General features: G+C 40.2%; 2 protein-coding genes across 5 annotated transcripts in view; both read right to left on the bottom strand.

The window, feature by feature from the left end:
- On the bottom strand, window positions 1–9103 carry cpsf3 (cleavage and polyadenylation specific factor 3). The gene is made up of 18 exons (XM_074615245.1): window positions 8907–9103; window positions 8160–8223; window positions 7987–8084; window positions 7754–7882; window positions 7483–7660; window positions 6918–7007; window positions 6678–6828; window positions 6021–6196; window positions 5780–5938; window positions 5555–5701; window positions 5137–5289; window positions 4936–5044; window positions 4380–4478; window positions 3581–3675; window positions 3074–3161; window positions 2922–2988; window positions 1270–1366; window positions 1–261 (listed from the first exon to the last, which is right to left on the bottom strand). The coding sequence occupies exons 1-18, from the start codon at window positions 8975–8977 to the stop codon at window positions 172–174; spliced, it is 2061 nt and encodes a 686-aa protein (XP_074471346.1). The 5' UTR covers window positions 8978–9103; the 3' UTR covers window positions 1–171.
- A 1653-nt stretch (window positions 9104–10756) lies between these two features.
- The window catches only part of asap2b (ArfGAP with SH3 domain, ankyrin repeat and PH domain 2b), a 28649-nt gene continuing 22356 nt past the window's right edge, over window positions 10757–17049 (bottom strand). For 2 of the 4 annotated variants that reach the window (XM_074616259.1, XM_074616256.1), the window contains 9 exons: window positions 16421–16488; window positions 15986–16093; window positions 15678–15912; window positions 15469–15573; window positions 14731–15067; window positions 14583–14641; window positions 13353–13417; window positions 12616–12735; window positions 10757–12506 (listed from right to left, as the gene is read on the bottom strand). In XM_074616259.1, the coding sequence (XP_074472360.1) occupies window positions 12432–12506; window positions 12616–12735; window positions 13353–13417; window positions 14583–14641; window positions 14731–15067; window positions 15469–15573; window positions 15678–15912; window positions 15986–16093; window positions 16421–16488 (1172 nt within the window). In that variant the 3' untranslated portion in view covers window positions 10757–12431. The remainder of the gene's footprint in view (window positions 12507–12615; window positions 12736–13352; window positions 13418–14582; window positions 14642–14730; window positions 15068–15468; window positions 15574–15677; window positions 15913–15985; window positions 16094–16420; window positions 16489–17049) is intronic. The other 2 variants (XM_074616257.1, XM_074616258.1) reach the window with 2 other exon arrangements.

Raw genomic sequence — 17049 nt, 5'->3', positions numbered from 1 at the left:
TCTCTGAGACAAACGTTTATTTTGCTTTACAGATAAATCGAGTACAAAAAAACAGCTGAAGGTCGTTAATTCCTTTGGAATCAGGTTTCAAACAAAGAGTTTGTCTTTGTTAAAGAAGGAAAACACAAAAACATCAGTTCATCATCAGCTCCCCTGCTGGTGACATCACACTCAGAAGGCGGGGCTGAGGGCGTCGTAGAGCCGGTGGACGGCGACCTCCACCATCTCCCGCAGAGTCTCGTCCTCTGTACACGACACAGACTGGAGACAGAGGTCAGAGGTCAGCACACAGGTAAAGGGCATTACGTTAAATATTATGCCGTTTACACAAAACACGAAGCTAGTTTAACCGCGGGATCATTTGTGTTTATTCGCGTTACTTCACACGGCTAAATCTGGTTTACTATGGCGGTATGAACCTAAAATAAACAGATTGAGCTGTGAAGAAATAACCACTGTTGCTGCTTTGTACATGTTGAATTCTCAGATATGTCAGAAAACCAAACGCCGTCATGTTTGGGTTCATAACGTCACCCGGCGGCGAGCTGTATTCACATACACTGCTATTGCACTGACTGTATCTAGCGAGCCACACATCGCTACTGCGGTATGAACTCAAAATAAAGAGATTGAGCTGTGATTTAATTACAATAAACGGATCAAAATGATGCCGAAATAACTACATAATGATGCTGATTTGTAAAAAGTCTGAATTCATGCTTTGTCAGGTCTGTCCGCAAGACGACAATCAAACAACTTTTAAAATGCTTGTTTTCTGAATGGAGTTTGGTTCGATCAGTGCCAGGCTATGCAGCTGCTCCATCAACACAACATAAAGTCATCGAGGCATAAATACGGCAGCGACATTGTTGTTTATTTCACACACCGTCCTGCTGCCACTAACACTCACTAGAGCGCCACATGTGGATTAATCCGCCGCTGAAAATAGTCCCCCAACAAACTCCCTATTTCCTCCCGTTTGTGTGATAAAAACTACAGTGAGCAGCTGTTTCAGGAAATTACTTTAAATAAATGAAACTATATGTTTGTGTTTTTAACATCTTCAGTAGGAACCAATGGGCTTGGAGCTTAGAGACACAGACAGGAAGTCAGACCGTATTAAGAGAGGGACTAACATAATGATTTTGATCTTTTCATGGTATTTCTTGACGATAAAAAAATATAGAAAAACACCAGATGATCCTTCAACATCCCATATTTGTTAACACGCCAACTGTAGGAATGTCATGAAGAGGCCATCATACTCACTTTGGTCTCTGGGTCGATGGACGCCGTGACGCCGTCCACAGTTACGCTAAAGTCTTTACCGTCTCTGAAGTTCACGCAGTCCTCTCCAAACATGTCGCTGCAACACACAAACAACAAGACATCAACAGTGTTCGTCTGCTTTGTTTCTGTCACACACAAACCAAGAGCACATCTCCTCACACAGTAACCACCGTGGTCAGCTCTTATTTTGAAAATCTATGCATCTTTACAGATAAGGTGCTTCTTGAGCTTTTTATGTCTTACACTTCTTGAATAGATATATTTTAACAAAAAGCTGTTAATGATTTGAAATTTTTTTTTTTTTAAAGATAAATACGTTCAAAGAAACATTTTGAGAATAAATTTTAGGGCTGTCAAAGTTAACGAGATAACGCGTTAACGTTTAACGCATACTTTTTTAGGTCGTAGCGGCTCAGTTTTAAAGCTAGAGTTAAGTTCTGGTATCATATGAAAGTAGAAAACCTAAAGAATCCATCGGTACCAACCATGTCATACTAGCTTGTCAAGAAGGAGGTTAAATAACGCTCCAAACTTATACTAAATTTTGAAGAGGAATAACTGGCATAGCCATTTTCAAAGGGGTCCCTTGACCTCTGACCTCCAGATAAGTGAATGAAAATGGATTCTATGGGTACCCACGAGTCTGGTAATTGATTTCCAATAATAAATATATACATAAATTTGCATAAAGCAGCATATTTGTACACTCCCATGTTGATAAGAGTATTAAAGACTTGACAAATCTCCCTTTAAGGTACATTTTGAACTGATTAAAAATGTGCAATTAATTGTGATTAAATATGTTAATCGATTGACAGCCCTAATTTATAATAAGTAAATAAAAACAAATTATAAAAACACCTCAATTGGTAAAAATAGTAGACCTTCAACATTATGATCTGTTAAAGAGATGGATTTTTAATAATTTTCCTGCTGTTTTAAATCAGTCTTTCAAAAAGGGTTTGTTTGTATTATGATGTGTGGCGTGCCAGACGGGCGGGGCTTCAGAAAGCATCAGATTTTAACAAGACTCGGTCCAAACCCGAGTATATGTCTGGACCGTGTACGAGGCTAAATTGTTACACAAATAGTCTGAGGTCATGTCTATAATGTTAAATCCAGCGGTACATGTCCACCAGGTCCGGTGAGGATGCTAGGGGATGCCATTTTGGACTGAGAACGCTCACTATATTTATAATGTTTTATTGTTCAACCAAAGAACGTATATTGATAAGAAGTGAAAGTCAATTATTTGTTCCATTGCAACATCAGCGCCCAGCAGCAGAGCTACGCTTCCGCCATTTTGGACTGAAAGCGAGGCGATGCCACTGTTGAATCTGGTTTAATATTAGAACTAGATCGCCTAGCTTCACAGCTTGGTCCAAGTTTCGTGAGCCGGACACGTGGCGCTGGACGGACTCATTTGCATAACGGACTGTTCCCCATCTTTTCATTTTGAAAGAACAACAGCCAATGAGGAAACTCCAACACTCGGCCGACCAATCGTGTAACTTCAGTGAAGAAAAAAAAGAGACGAAACAGACATTAATGTCAACTTTCTCTGTGTCCACCCGTCTGGCACCTCTAGCAGAGTAAAACAAACGTCCACCAGGTGTGTGAACTGAACTTACTGCAGCATGAGCTCCAGTCGCTCTACAAACAGCTCCATGTCGAACGTTTCTTTCTTGCCTTCAAGAACTGAAACAAACAAACAAACATTAAACATTAAAGAGAGGTTGTTCCTGTCCGACAGTAAAAAGTCTCACGGTGTTCGTTTACTCACATTTCTGCGCGTTGGGGTTGGACTGGACCTCCAGGACCACCGTAGTGACGGCGTCAGCGTACATGTCGTTGAGCGGGTTGGCGATCCACTGAGGACAAAAAATAAAAAACCTCAGTTACATTTGAATTGATGCTAAAAACACGATTTAGTACTGTCCACAGCGGTACGTTGCTTAGCTTCCTGTCGGTACTCCTGTCTGCTTCTCCAAACTAGGAGCATACCGACCGCCATCTCACTGTACTGTCTTACTGTTACTGTATTAGTACACTGACTATAAGGATGTATATACACTAGACATGTAGCAGCGACATCATGCAGTAACCTACGTCAGGTCACGTGGGGAAAGGTTTTTAGAAGGGATTGAAGGGAAATGGCATTTAGACGCAAAAACATAAAACTTGGAGGAAAGGAACTCTACTGGGAAGATACAGGATGATATAAAAACCTAAACAAATAAAAAAAATAATGGACCCGCCCTTTAAGAAACAGACAGTTTGTGTCTCTGACCTCCAGCAGCACCATGCCGGCATCATGAACCAACGTGATGCTCTTAAAGATCCTGATGGTGATCTTCTCCGCTCCCTCCACCTGCTCCACATCTCCTAAAAATACACAAAATACACAAAATACACTGTAAACGCTGCTGAAGATCTACTTTAAAAACTGACCTCAAAACACAGAATTTATAAAGAAGGTTTACACAACAACAATAATGATAATAATAACATTAATAATCATGATAACAATAATAATTATTAAAACAATAACAACGATAATAATACAAATAAAATAATAATAATATATTATATTAATAATAATTATATACTACTACTAATAATAATAATAACAACAATACTAGTAATAGTAACAGTAGTAATAATAACAACAACAATATTTATAACAATAATAGTAATAACATGAATAATAATAATCATCATGATAGTAATAATAATTATTATTATATCAATAATAATAATATAATAACAATAATAATAATGACAATAATAATTATATACTAATAATAATAATAACAACAATAATAATAAAACTTTAAAAACTGACCTCAAAACACAGAATTTATAAAGAAGTTTTACACAACAACAACAATAATGATAATAATAACATTAATAATGATGATCATAATAATAATTAAAACAATAACAATGATATTCATAATAATAAAAATAGTGATAATAATAATGATATACTACTACTACTAAAAATAATATTAATAACAATACTAACAATAGCAGTAATAATAATAACATGAATAATAATAATAATAATAATAATAATAATAACTGACCTGCGAGGCTGCGTAGCTGGCTGACCAGCAGGGAGATGGGGCCGGTGTATGGGATGGCCTGAGTCTGTGTCACTGTGCTCATACACAGATCTGTGTAGTCTGAACAAAGATAGAACCACAGTCACCAAACACTGAGGAAAACCACAGCACCCGAACACAACACACAGGGATGTGTTCGGGGACGCAGCAAAACAAAAAGATGCGTCATCTGAGGACCAGAATAAAAACAGTTTTTGTTTCACAATCGGTTAATTAATTGGTTCGTTAAACAATAAAAAAATTAATTTAACTTCAGGTCAGTTTTGTCCTCACAATACAGAAATGTCCTCACTATGATGGTTTAAACCTCGGTCCCCACAAGGATAGATAAACAGGCGCACACACACACACACACACACACACACACACACACACACACACACACACACACACACACACACACACACACACACACACACACACACACACACACACACACACACACACACACACACACACACACACACACACACACACACACACACACACACACACACGGAGGGAGGGTGTTACTGACTGGAGAGGTCGGAGGGCGTCACGATGTGATAGTTGAAGTTTCTTTTGACAAGGATCCCGGAGACCCTCTGACCCTGAATACACTTCCTGTCAGTCAGAGAGCCCATCACCTGCAGCAGAGCATGCTGGGAGTTAACAGAGCCACACAACGCAGACGTCACAAGCTGATCAGTGAAACTTATCTTAGTGGATTCGGACGAACCTTCGCCAGTTTCTCTCCTCTGAAGTTGAGCGTGACGGCTTCGGTGTTTCTCGGGTTGTGGACTTCGATGTCGACCTCGTCGTTGTCTTCGTACTCGCGGATCAGCGCTGCTTTCAGACGGGCCATCTCGTTCTGCTCGCCGTGGACCAGAATCTGGAGACACGGAAAAACAAAAACTGATCAACGCGTGAAGCTACACGTTGATTTATCAAACTCAATAACAATATATCATCCCTCTCTGTTGTTTGTATTCTATCTTATTGTTGTTTTTACCTGTAAATCACTTTATAGCCTTGTTAAGAAGAGTAATACATAAATTAAGTGTATTATTATAATTTAACGTGTGTGTGTGTGTGTGTGTGTGTGTGTGCGTGTGCGTGTGCGTGTGCGTGTGTGTGTGTTTGGATGGTGTAATTACCACGTGAGGAGGTTTGAGCGCTCGGATGAACTCGCTGGTCTGCTGGTAGTCGGTGTGAGCGGAGAAGGAGATGTAGTCCACGGACATCTTCAGAGGAAGCTTCTGACCCGACATGGTGGCGATCTCATCCGGCTCCGTCATGATGTGCTGAGACAAACACACGATTCATTAATAACAAATAAAAGATTAAATCAATGCCGTATCTGACAGGTAACAGAGACACACCTTGGCGAGTGTTCCCTCCACACAGTACCCGGCGATGATGACTCCGTTCCTCTTGTCAGTGCACCAACTCTCAAACAGCTCTCTGGACAGACCGCTCTGCATCATACCGGGAGACGCCATGACCACGCTGGGACCGATGTCGTCGAAGTGGTCCATGCTCTGAAACACACACACGAGGGACGTGAGGCGACGTACTTATCTAAGTATCCTGTCGGGAAGTATACTGCGGCGTACACCGAACCTTGAGGTTGCTGATGTGCTTGAAGACGAAGGGGTTGTTGATGTTGATGGCCTTGCGGATCTTGTCGTTCATGGCGTTGATGTAGGTCTGGTAGACGGCCATGCACTTCCTGGCCAGAGACGAGGCGTAGTAGATGGGGATGTCGTGGAGCTCCGGGTGGTTCTGCCAGTACTCGTCTGTATCCACACAAACCGTCACAAACCGTTAGTGTCTGGCATTAAAATGGTGACGCAACAGCATATATATATATATATATATATATATAATTATTATTATATTATATCATATTACATTATACTATATTATATTATACAATATTCTATTCTATTATACTATCTTATATCATAATATACTATACTATATTATATCATATTATAATATATTATATTTTACTATAATATACTATACAATATTATATTATACTATACTATATTATATTCTATTCTATTATACTATATTATACCATATTCTATTATATTATATTATACTATGCTATACTATACTTTGTGAAATGCATGCTGGGATACTTGGCCACCCCTCTAAACAGTTTGAGGAACTTCTTGTCTAAACGTGGACTTTAAAACGGAACCAGTACTCGGGCCGTGACAGACAGACGGGACCGGAGTCCGAGGGAGGCCCAGCGTCGGCTCGTCTTACCCAGGATGAGCAGCAGCTCCTGGGCTCGGCCCAGAGCGAAGACGGGGATCAGACAGCGGCCCTCCCGGTTCACGATGTCTTGGACGGTGTTACAGAAGCGAGCCTCCCGCTCCTCTCGCTTCTCGTGGATGTGAGTCCCGTAGGTCGACTCCTGACGCACAGAACCAGGCACACATGTTGGATTTACATTTTTTAAATTAAAAGTTTTTAGATTGAATAAATCTGTGCAGCTCCACTCACAGTGATCAGGATGTCCGGTTTGACGCTGGGGATCTCTGCCGCCATCAGATGTCTGTCCTCCTGACGGGAGAAATCTCCTGTGTACAATATCTACACACGCACACACACATACAAAATACACACATTAGCACAGGTGACACTGCAGAAGAAGAAGATGTAAAATATCATCTAAAAACTACAACCAGACTGGAATTTTCTTTTTTGGGGGCCAACATATTAAACAACATTAATCTTGATTAATTAAGTACTTTCTTAATCAATCGCTTAATTGACCCTTCACCAAGCCCCTCCCAAGAACGGCCACTGTCCAATCCTACGTTAGCAACCGTAACTAGGTGCAGGAGGCCTGTCAAGCAGTCGTATTTTTTAACTTTTCTCGCTGTTTTGACCAATGCTCGCTCGCGTCTACGTAGTGCGAGCACAAGCGTGAGCAACAGGACGCGGACTGCCGTCGACTTAACGGCCACAGGTGTCACTGTTAACAAGCTATTCTTACAGAGTCCCTTTAAAGAAGGCGGACGGTGGCGAGTCACTGACAGAAACCCTGAAAACGACCAGAACGGACCTTGACTCCGGCGATCTCGATCATGAACATGGCGGCTCCGAGGACGTGGCCGGCGTGGTAACACCAGAACTTGATGCCGGCCACCTCCTTGACCTCGTGGAAGTTGATGGTCTCGATCTTCTCCATGCTCTCCTCCAGGTCGGTCTCCGTGTACAGCATGTCGTCCGCTGAGATGTTACTGCAATGAACGCCACAGAGCAGCGTCACCACACACTGACATACATCACAGATCATACCAGAGTCATCTGATCAACCACTGACTCAGTCCTACCTGACTTTGACGTAGTCGGACAGCAGCCAGCGGTAGATGGCCTTGGTGGCGTGAGTCATGAAGGTGCGTCCTTTAAAGCTGGTCTTCTGCAGGAACCAGGGCAGAGCGCCACAGTGGTCCAGGTGGAAGCTGAGAGGAGACAGCAACAAGGTCCAGGTCTACATCAACCCTGATCTTTATGGTATCTCAAGTATGACAGGGTTTAATTTAATAATGATATCTGCTGAACTCACTGGCTGATGAGCAGCAGGTCGATCTCAGCCGGATCGATCAGGTCGATGTACGGCAGAGCGTCCATTCCCTCCAGACCAGGATGGATCCCGCAGTCCAGCTAAACCACAACACACACATGTTTCTACACACTCTGCAGACACACAGATGTTACAGCTGATGTGACCAAACATACCATAATCTTTCGTCCCTTGAACTCCAGGATGATGCAGGATCGTCCCACCTCCTGTCCTGCTCCTCTGGTGGACACAAACACACAGAGAGACACCATCGTCATCATGTCTAACTAACATCCAGATGTTTTCATCAAACTCAGAACAAATAAGTGAAGGATTTGCTGCCAAAGAAAGTAAAGCCAAACTTTATTAAGCAATTTTAAAACATGTTGTGCCTTTGCAAAACATGCCAAATATAAGTTATATAATTAAAGACTCAATTAAATCATTAATTCTGAATTTATAGAATCCACCGAGAAACACCTGATTTCATCATCAATAGATGGAAGATATTAATTGTTAGTTAAATAGTTAGGCCAATACAAGTTGAAAACCTTCTTAAATAAATGCTGTTTGGTACATTTGGTCCAACCCTAAATGAAGAACTGCCTTTAAGGATTTGTTATTAGTCTTAAATGGTAAAACTTAACAATGCTTCTGCCTTTGTTGATGAAATATATCTACTAAATTAGGCTATCTATGAATGGAGTTTGGTCTGAGAGTAGCAGACACCGAGGCAAATGCTGTTTGGTACATTTGGTCAAAGCCGAATTGAAGAACTGCCTCTAAAGAGTCATTAAAAGTCGTAAACTTGTTGATTCTCCTTTGTTGATTAATAGATGTGCTAAATCAGTGTATTTCTGAATGCTGTCTGGTGTGTGAGCAGCAGAATCAGACTCTTAAGATTAAAGTGTTATTGAACTCACAGCGGGCGGATCAGCAGCTGGTCACTTTCCTCCGCAGGAACCGAGACATCGGACTTACGTTTAGTCGCCATGTTCGCGTTAATAAACCTGATTAATCTTTATTAAACGTTAAATGAACTCATAACTTCAGAAACAACAACGCGCCTTCTCTTATACGCAAGCTCTGCTAGCGCGTCACTTCCGGTCCGTGATGAATCTCTCTCCGTGTTGTACGAACCGTCGAAACGAAGGTTCCACCTTTAGAATAATAATATAAATAATAGAATGATTATAATTTTAATAATTTCAATAGGGTTTCAATTTCAACGTAGTAAATCATAATTTTTAAACACTGAGTAATTAATATAAGTAATTATATATATATATATACAAAAATATAAATATATATATATATTGAATTTTTTTGAATATTTTATATATATATATATATATATATATATAAATAAAAAAATATATATAAATATATATGTATATATACATATATAAATAAAAATATATTTATATATATATAAATACAAATATAAAGATATATATATATACATATATATATAAATAAATTTATATATATAAATATATATATATATATATATAAAATATTAAAACAAATTAAATGTATATATATATTTATTTTTTGTATATATATATAATTACTTATATTAATTACTCATTGTTTAAAAAATATGATTTACTACGTTGAAATTGAAACCCTATTCAAATTATTCAAATTAAAACCATTATATTATTATATATGTATATATATATATATATATATATATATATATATATATATATGCTGGTACTTTATTAGTACTCATTTTGTGTCACTGTTTGGTTTTTGTAAAGCACTTTGTAATCATTGATTTTGTTAAGTGCTATATAAATAAACTTTGATTATTACTATTATTATTATTATTATTATTATTAATAATATGACTTCACAATTTCAAATGTTTTTATATTTTTCTGTATGATCAAATAAAAAAGTGAGTGACGTTGCTAAAAGCTGAAATATTTATTGTACAGCAAAAAGACTGAATTTAAAAAAAAAAAAAGCTTCTAATGAAAGTATGAATGTTATTTGTTTATTTCACTCTGTTGTTTTTATCCTTTTCTATTGTTGTGTATTTTTGTGCTTATTCGGTTTTGCACCTTCCCATTTATAACCATTTATTTATATATATGAAACTTACCGTTAACCTGTTTATATTCTTGGCATTGTGTAAATTTGGTTTATAGATAATCGTTTTCATTTTTATATTGTATTTTATAGTTGTTCTCTTCCTAAGTTGTACTGCAGCTGCTGCACAACAATTTCCCTTAAAATAATGTTATATTTTATTTTATTTAACTGAAATGTTTCACTCTTGATTTACTCATGTCAAGCACCTTGTAACTTTATTCTAAAACATTAATTAATCATTATCATAACTTTTAAACTAAAGAACAATTGAAAGGAGGAAAATAGAGCATCCTTAATAGATCAATTGATTAGTAGATCGACAGAAAAATAATCGTCAAGACGGCAACAGTTGTGATAACTGATTAATCATTGAATTTTTTTATGTAACAAAACCTCCAGCTTCTCCAATGTGTTCTCATCTGCTGCTTGTTCGGATAAGACAAGACATCTGAAGACGTCATCGTGAACTCTGGGTAATGAAAATAATTGCTATTTGCAGCCCTGGATTTAAAAATGGAAATAAAAAAGAAGGCAGAGATGGGAGGGCTTGAAATTAAAGGGGAAAAATTAAAAAAGGAGAAGAAAGAATATCACAAAAAATGGAAATAAAAATAAAGAAAGATGGGAAGAGAAGAAATAAAATTAGACGGTTCATTAACAACACGTTGACTTTGTGGTGAAGGAGGAAGTTCAGGTGTTTTTAATGACACTGTGCGTTATAAGAAAATGAGAGTAGAATAAAATCAAAGTGGACGTTCATATTAAAGAGTTTCCCTTCAGCCAACAGGTTAAAATAAAAATAGTTTTTACCAGACAAACACACATGAGGAAACATTGAAAAGACTCTAATAATATTATATATGGACAAAAGTAAGTGGACAACTACACACGTGTGAAAGAACACGTTTCTCATCCCGCCTCGTCACGTACGTCCATATGTCATTTTGTCTAAAATATAAGTGTGTGTGCAGCTTTAACGCTGTGATCCGACCGACCAAGAGCGAAGCAAATTTTCGCCTCGCTTTACTCGCACAAGTCGGACCGCCGGTGTCATTTGTGTTCATTCGCTGTAGACGTACCAGAGAGGAGGAGGAGGAGCTTGTGTCCATGGATACCAACCACTTTTCTTTCCTCCATCAACCAGGGAACATGCACATGTTCTGGAAGACCCAGATATGTCAGAAAACCAAACGCCATCGTGTCTGGGTTCATAACATCACCCGGCGGCGAGCTGTATTCACATCCAGCGCCATTGCACTGACTGTATCTAGCAAGCCACTCATCGCTACTGCGGTATGAACCCAAAATAAACAGATTGTGATGGGATTTTATCGCAATAAACGGATCAAAATGATGCCGAAATAACTACATAATGATGCTGATTTGTAAAAAGTCTGAATTCAAGCTTTGTCAGGTCTGTTACCATGACGACAATCAAACAACTTTTAAAATGCTTGTTTTCTGAATGGAGTTTGGCTCGATCAGTGCCAGGCTATGCAGCTGCTCCATCAACATAAAGTCATCTAGACATAAATACGCAGCGATGTTGTTGTTTCTACCAAAGACAGTCAGAGTTTGGTCCGGTCTCTGTACAGATGTGATGTACTATCGTAGCTCTGGGTGACCACAGACACATACAAGATTTATTTATTTCCTCCATTTCTGATTCAACAACGTCAGGACGTCAGCGACGACAGGAGGAGAATCTCATCACTGATAGGCTCTCACAACACAGCGTCACACAAATTTCTCACTCAAGTTGAAATATTTAAACTCCCGCGAATACGGGAATGACGCAAATTTCACCTGTTCGCGTGGCCCGGTGCGAATTTGCGTCACATTATCTCTTTGCATTGACTTTGTTTGTAACCGCGCCGCGCGAAAAGGTTGCTTCGCTCTCGATGTGAACACACCATAAGATTTCCTTTCATCTGATCTAAGGGGATAAAACAAGAAAGACTAAATAATCATCAAAATCATCTTAAAAAATGTTCAGCCTGACACATTCAGGATCTTTTGGAAAACTTTGTAATCTAACTACAATATAAAATAAAGTTCTGTGAGTTTGAACAAGGCACAGAGGAGTCACAGGTGAGTCCTGCAGGGTTGAATATTTACAACATCTGGAAGCTTGAACCAAAAACAAGTAGCTTCAGTGTTTCAGTTGGCTTTGTGTTGCGGTCCGGGTCCGGGTCCGGGTCCGGGTCCGGGTCCGGGTCCGGGTCCGGGTCCGGGTCCGGGTCCGGGTCCGGGTCCGGGTCCAGGTCCAGGTCGATCCAGAGGACAGAGCATCACTTTGAGTCCTTAATGTGTCCGCTCCAGGTGAGCAGTGCGAAGGTGTGACGTCACTCTGTGATGAAGTGAACGAAGGTGACAGGAAACGCTCCTCGCCTGGTCGGGTCTCCTTCAACGTGACCGACCTAAAACAAACCACACAAACTCAAGTAAAACAGGAAGTGAAAGATGACATGGCGTTGTTTCTTTAGATGCATTTCCTGTTTGGGCGGGGCGGGCGTAGCTGTCACTCACCCACCACTCGCTGTCCTCCTCTGACTCCACGATGATCACCTCCCCCTCACAGAACGTCAGCTCGTCTGGATTATCAGCTGAACAGTTGTAGATGGCCTTCACCCGCTGAGGCTTCAGCTTCTACACACACACACACACACACACACACACACACACACACACACACACACACACACATATATATTTATATATATATTATATATACTGTAAGAATTAACTGTAGGTTAGCAGACAATAAACTGAACCAAACTCCATAAAAAAAGCACAATTTAACCCAGTCACGTTTAGGTTCCCTATTCATATTAATGAGTCAATTTGTAAATATTTGTGTTCAGTATTTTACAGTCATGAAACTCTAATAAACATCAACTAAGTCCCGCGTTTATTAAACTGTTTCTGTAGATGGGATGAAGGAAAAAACTTGTATGAGTCATGATCTGTCCCTTTATATCCACCTGTTGTTGGGTCTGTTAGGGTTGAGCTGTTGTTGGGTCTGTTAGGGTTGAGCTGTTGTTGGGTCTGTTAGGGTTGAGCTGTTGTTGGGTCTGTTAGGGTTGACCTGTTGTTGGGTCTGTTAGGGTTGAGCTGTTGTTGGGTCTGTTAGGGTTGAGCTGTTGTTGGGTCTGTTAGGGTTGACCTGTTGTTGGGTCTGTTAGGGTTGACCTGTTGTTGGGTCTGTTAGGGTTGAGCTGTTGTTGGGTCTGTTAGTTTTGACGCTGTTGTGTTTGAGGACTTACGGAGAAGGTGCTTCTGGGTTTGGGTGTTGGAGGACCCGAGCTTTGTGGGGATTTGGGCTGTGACCCTACAGACAGAATAAACAGCAACAAATGACAAATCTTCAGAAACTCATCACGATCTTTACAGGTTGTTTTTTGTGTTTGATCTGTTTCTGTAACGTTTGATTTGTTGTATGATAAGACTTTTATAAGCTTTCTTTGTCATATTATCATTTCAAATGGCAACTCCATCTGCGTTCTTTTCCGTTTTTTTAAAGGTCCCATATTGTAAAAAGTGAGATTTTCAGGTCTGTTACATTATAAAGCAGGTTTAAGTGCTGTATAAATACTGTATAACTATCAAAACGCTCAATATACGGAGAAATACACACAGCCCGTATTCAGAAATTGCGCGTTTAAAACAAACCGTCAGGATTTCTGTATATTTGTGATGTCACAAATATACAATATTTAGACCATTACACGGTTTTAAACGTAAACACTCTAAATGTGTCCCAGTTTATTTCCTGGTTGCAGTGTATGTAAATAACATCAGCTGACAGGAAGTAAACATGGACCCAAGCTGTTGCCTAGCAACGCAATTCCGTTGCAATTCCATTGAAATGCACTAAAACGGATCGTTTCAGACAGAGGGCGAATACAGGTATATTCAGGCAGACAGTATGAGGAATATAAAGTGTTTTTTGAACATTACAGCATGTAAACATGTTCTAGTAGAAACACAAAATAGAAGTATGAACCTGAAAATGAGCACAATATGGGACCTTTAATCAAATGGAAACGTCCACTCAGCCGTAGGTTAGCACAGTAAGCTAATCAATAAGGTTATGAATAATGTGAACGCTAGCACTAGCTGAGTCAACGTTAGCTGTGCTAAGTTTGGAAATAACTGAAAGGTTGGGTTGTATGTATACTCCCGTGTTCTGAGAGGTAAAATTACCTGACGGGGAACTGAAGCCGTTACGTCGCTCTCTTCAAAGCCACCAGACTCCATTCACAAAAACAGTAATTTTACCTCTCAGAACCGCCATCTACGTTACTGTATGTAACGTTAATACACTGGCTATGAGGATGTATATATACTGGACAAAGTAAACATCGTTCTGTTTATTCAGATTAATACCAACAAACTTTACATCTGTTTTATTTTGAATCTCACGAGTACAGACCAGGGTCACGAGGTCATGAGGGTCCTCACAAGTACAGGACTCAGTGTGAGTGTGTGAGTACCTCGTTTGTCCACAGATGCGGTCCTGAGAGGAGGTCTCTGTGGAGGAAGTTTCACTGATCTGAAATCAGACAAAATAAAGTCAACTGATGAATCTCCGACCAGCAGTCCATTACAGTCCACCACAGCCCAGTACAGTCCAGTACATACCCAGTGGGTGATTTGGGGGACTTGGGTCCTAGTGGTCCTAGTGGTCCTAGTGGTCCTGTTGGTCCTGGTGGTCCTGGTAGTCCTGGTGGTCCTGGTGGTCCTGGTGGTCCTGGTGGTACTGGTGGTTTACTGGTCTGGTGAAGGGGGACTGGTGGTGGCTGGGGCGGAGCTTTGTAGTGGGGTGGTGGTGGGATGGTCGGTGCTGGGGGGACTGGAGGGAGTCCTGCTGCTGGTGGGGGAGGCAGAGGAGGGAGGGGGGTGTTCCTGGCGGACTGGGTCTTGGTCTCCAACATGCTGGACCTCTTGTTTACTGGAGGAGGAGAAGCTACTGGGAGCACTGGGAGGAGAACAGAGGTAACAACAGACCATATCAGATATACCGTGAACTCTCTCATATAATATTATTATAACTATTATTATTATTACTATTATTATTATTACCATCATCATTATTATTATTGTCATTATTACTATTATTATTATTATTATTATTATTATTATTATTATTATTATTATTATAACTATTATTATTATTATTATATTACTATCATTAATTTATGGAGGTATGTGAGTTGTTGGTAATTTCCTGTCAATCAACTAATCGACTAATCCATTAATCGATTAATTGATTAATTGTTGCATATAGTCTCGAGATGAGAAACACATTTATAAGTAAATCTACTTGTTGTTGGATGCTTTTATTTTGTCACTAGCTGACAGGAAGCGACTGACACTCACCGTACATGGAGGAGTTCCTCTCTGGGGTTTGAGGGTTGGGGGGGTCGGAGGACGACCGCTGTCTTCCTACTGTATCCATGGCAACAGGTTTACCGTGTCCTGAAACTGCAGCGAGACAAAAGTTTTTTCCAGACAGGATTGTCTCCTTCCTGTAAAGCCGTTTGTTAAATAAAGTTTATTTAAAGATATAAAGTCCCCGTCTGTCTGACCTCTGTTGGGTCCTCTGGGCGGCAGCGGGGGCGTCGGTCCCGGTGGCGGCAGGTTGAGGTCCAGCATGGTGCCGTAGGTCTCGTTGCTGATCATCATGCTGGGCACCTGAGACCTCTGTTTGTCCCGCGCCAGGCAGGCGGCGTCCCGGGCCAACGCCGCCAGGTTGGGCTGCATGGGGCCGCTGCCCGGGACGAAGCAGCTGACCGGACGCTCCTCTCGCCGGTTCGGGATGGGCTGCAGGAAAGACACGGTTATACATCTTCACCGCCTTCACACGTACGAGTTGTTTAAAGTAAAACCAGCTGACCTTGTCCTCCATCTCGTCCTCGCTCTCGTCCATGTCTTCATGCTGGAGACGCCACTCGTACTCAACGTGAACATGGACGTTAAACTTTCCCGTCTGAGCCTGAGTCAACTGGAACATACAAACAAACGAAAAGGAGACGGATCATTCATCAGAAGTTTTCAACAAAAAAATGATTTTGAAAAATGAAAGTTACTTTTTGGATGTACAGTATTTTTCTTCTGATGTCTAAAGTTTAGATGAACTTAAACTCACATTTAATGTTATTACCGATGCTAATATAGGTGTTGCTAGCTAGCATACGAGATTATATCATGGCCCAATGTAAGCACCTTGTTTGTCTGTGTTGACGTACTTTTCTGCTGGAAAATGAACATTTATAAATAAAATAAAACAAAGAGCTCATCTAACAAATATAAAAAATATCGAGAGTTCTACCTGTTCTTCACACCGAGTGTGTCGGAGGCGTTTGGCGATGTCCAGCGGCGTCTCTCCCGCTTCGTTTGCTGTGGAGACAAATTCATGATGAAAACTGAGACATTTAGAAACGAGACTAAAAGCTTTGTACTGGCGCTCGAACGCTGTAATGTTGAAACGTTGTAACATTGTAACATTGTAACGTTCTTACGCTGCTTAACATTGTTATGCTGTAACATTGTTGCGCTGTAACGTGGTAACACTGTAATGTTGTTATGCTGTAACACTGTAAAGCGTAACACTGTAACGTGGTAGCACTGTAACGTTACGCTGTAATGTTGTTATGCTGTAACGCTGTAACACTGTAATGCGGTAACACTGTAACGTTAAAACGCACAGCTGTAAAGCGTAACACTGTAACGCAGTAACATTGTAACGCAGTAACATTGTTACACTGTAGCGCGGTAACACTGTAACGCAGTAACATTGTCACGCAGTAACATTGTAACGCTGTAACATTGTAACGCAGTAACATTGTCACGCAGTAACATTGTCACGCAGTAACATTGTCACGCTGTAACATTGTAACGCAGTAACATTGTCACGCTGTAACATTGTTACACTGTAACGTTGTTACACTGTAACGCAGT

Source organism: Sebastes fasciatus, chromosome 18 (assembly GCF_043250625.1).
Source record: "Sebastes fasciatus isolate fSebFas1 chromosome 18, fSebFas1.pri, whole genome shotgun sequence".
Classification (NCBI taxonomy): Eukaryota; Metazoa; Chordata; class Actinopteri; order Perciformes; family Sebastidae; genus Sebastes; species Sebastes fasciatus.
The sequence above is the reverse complement of the archived record's forward strand: the minus strand, read 5'-3'. Positions and strand labels throughout refer to the sequence as shown.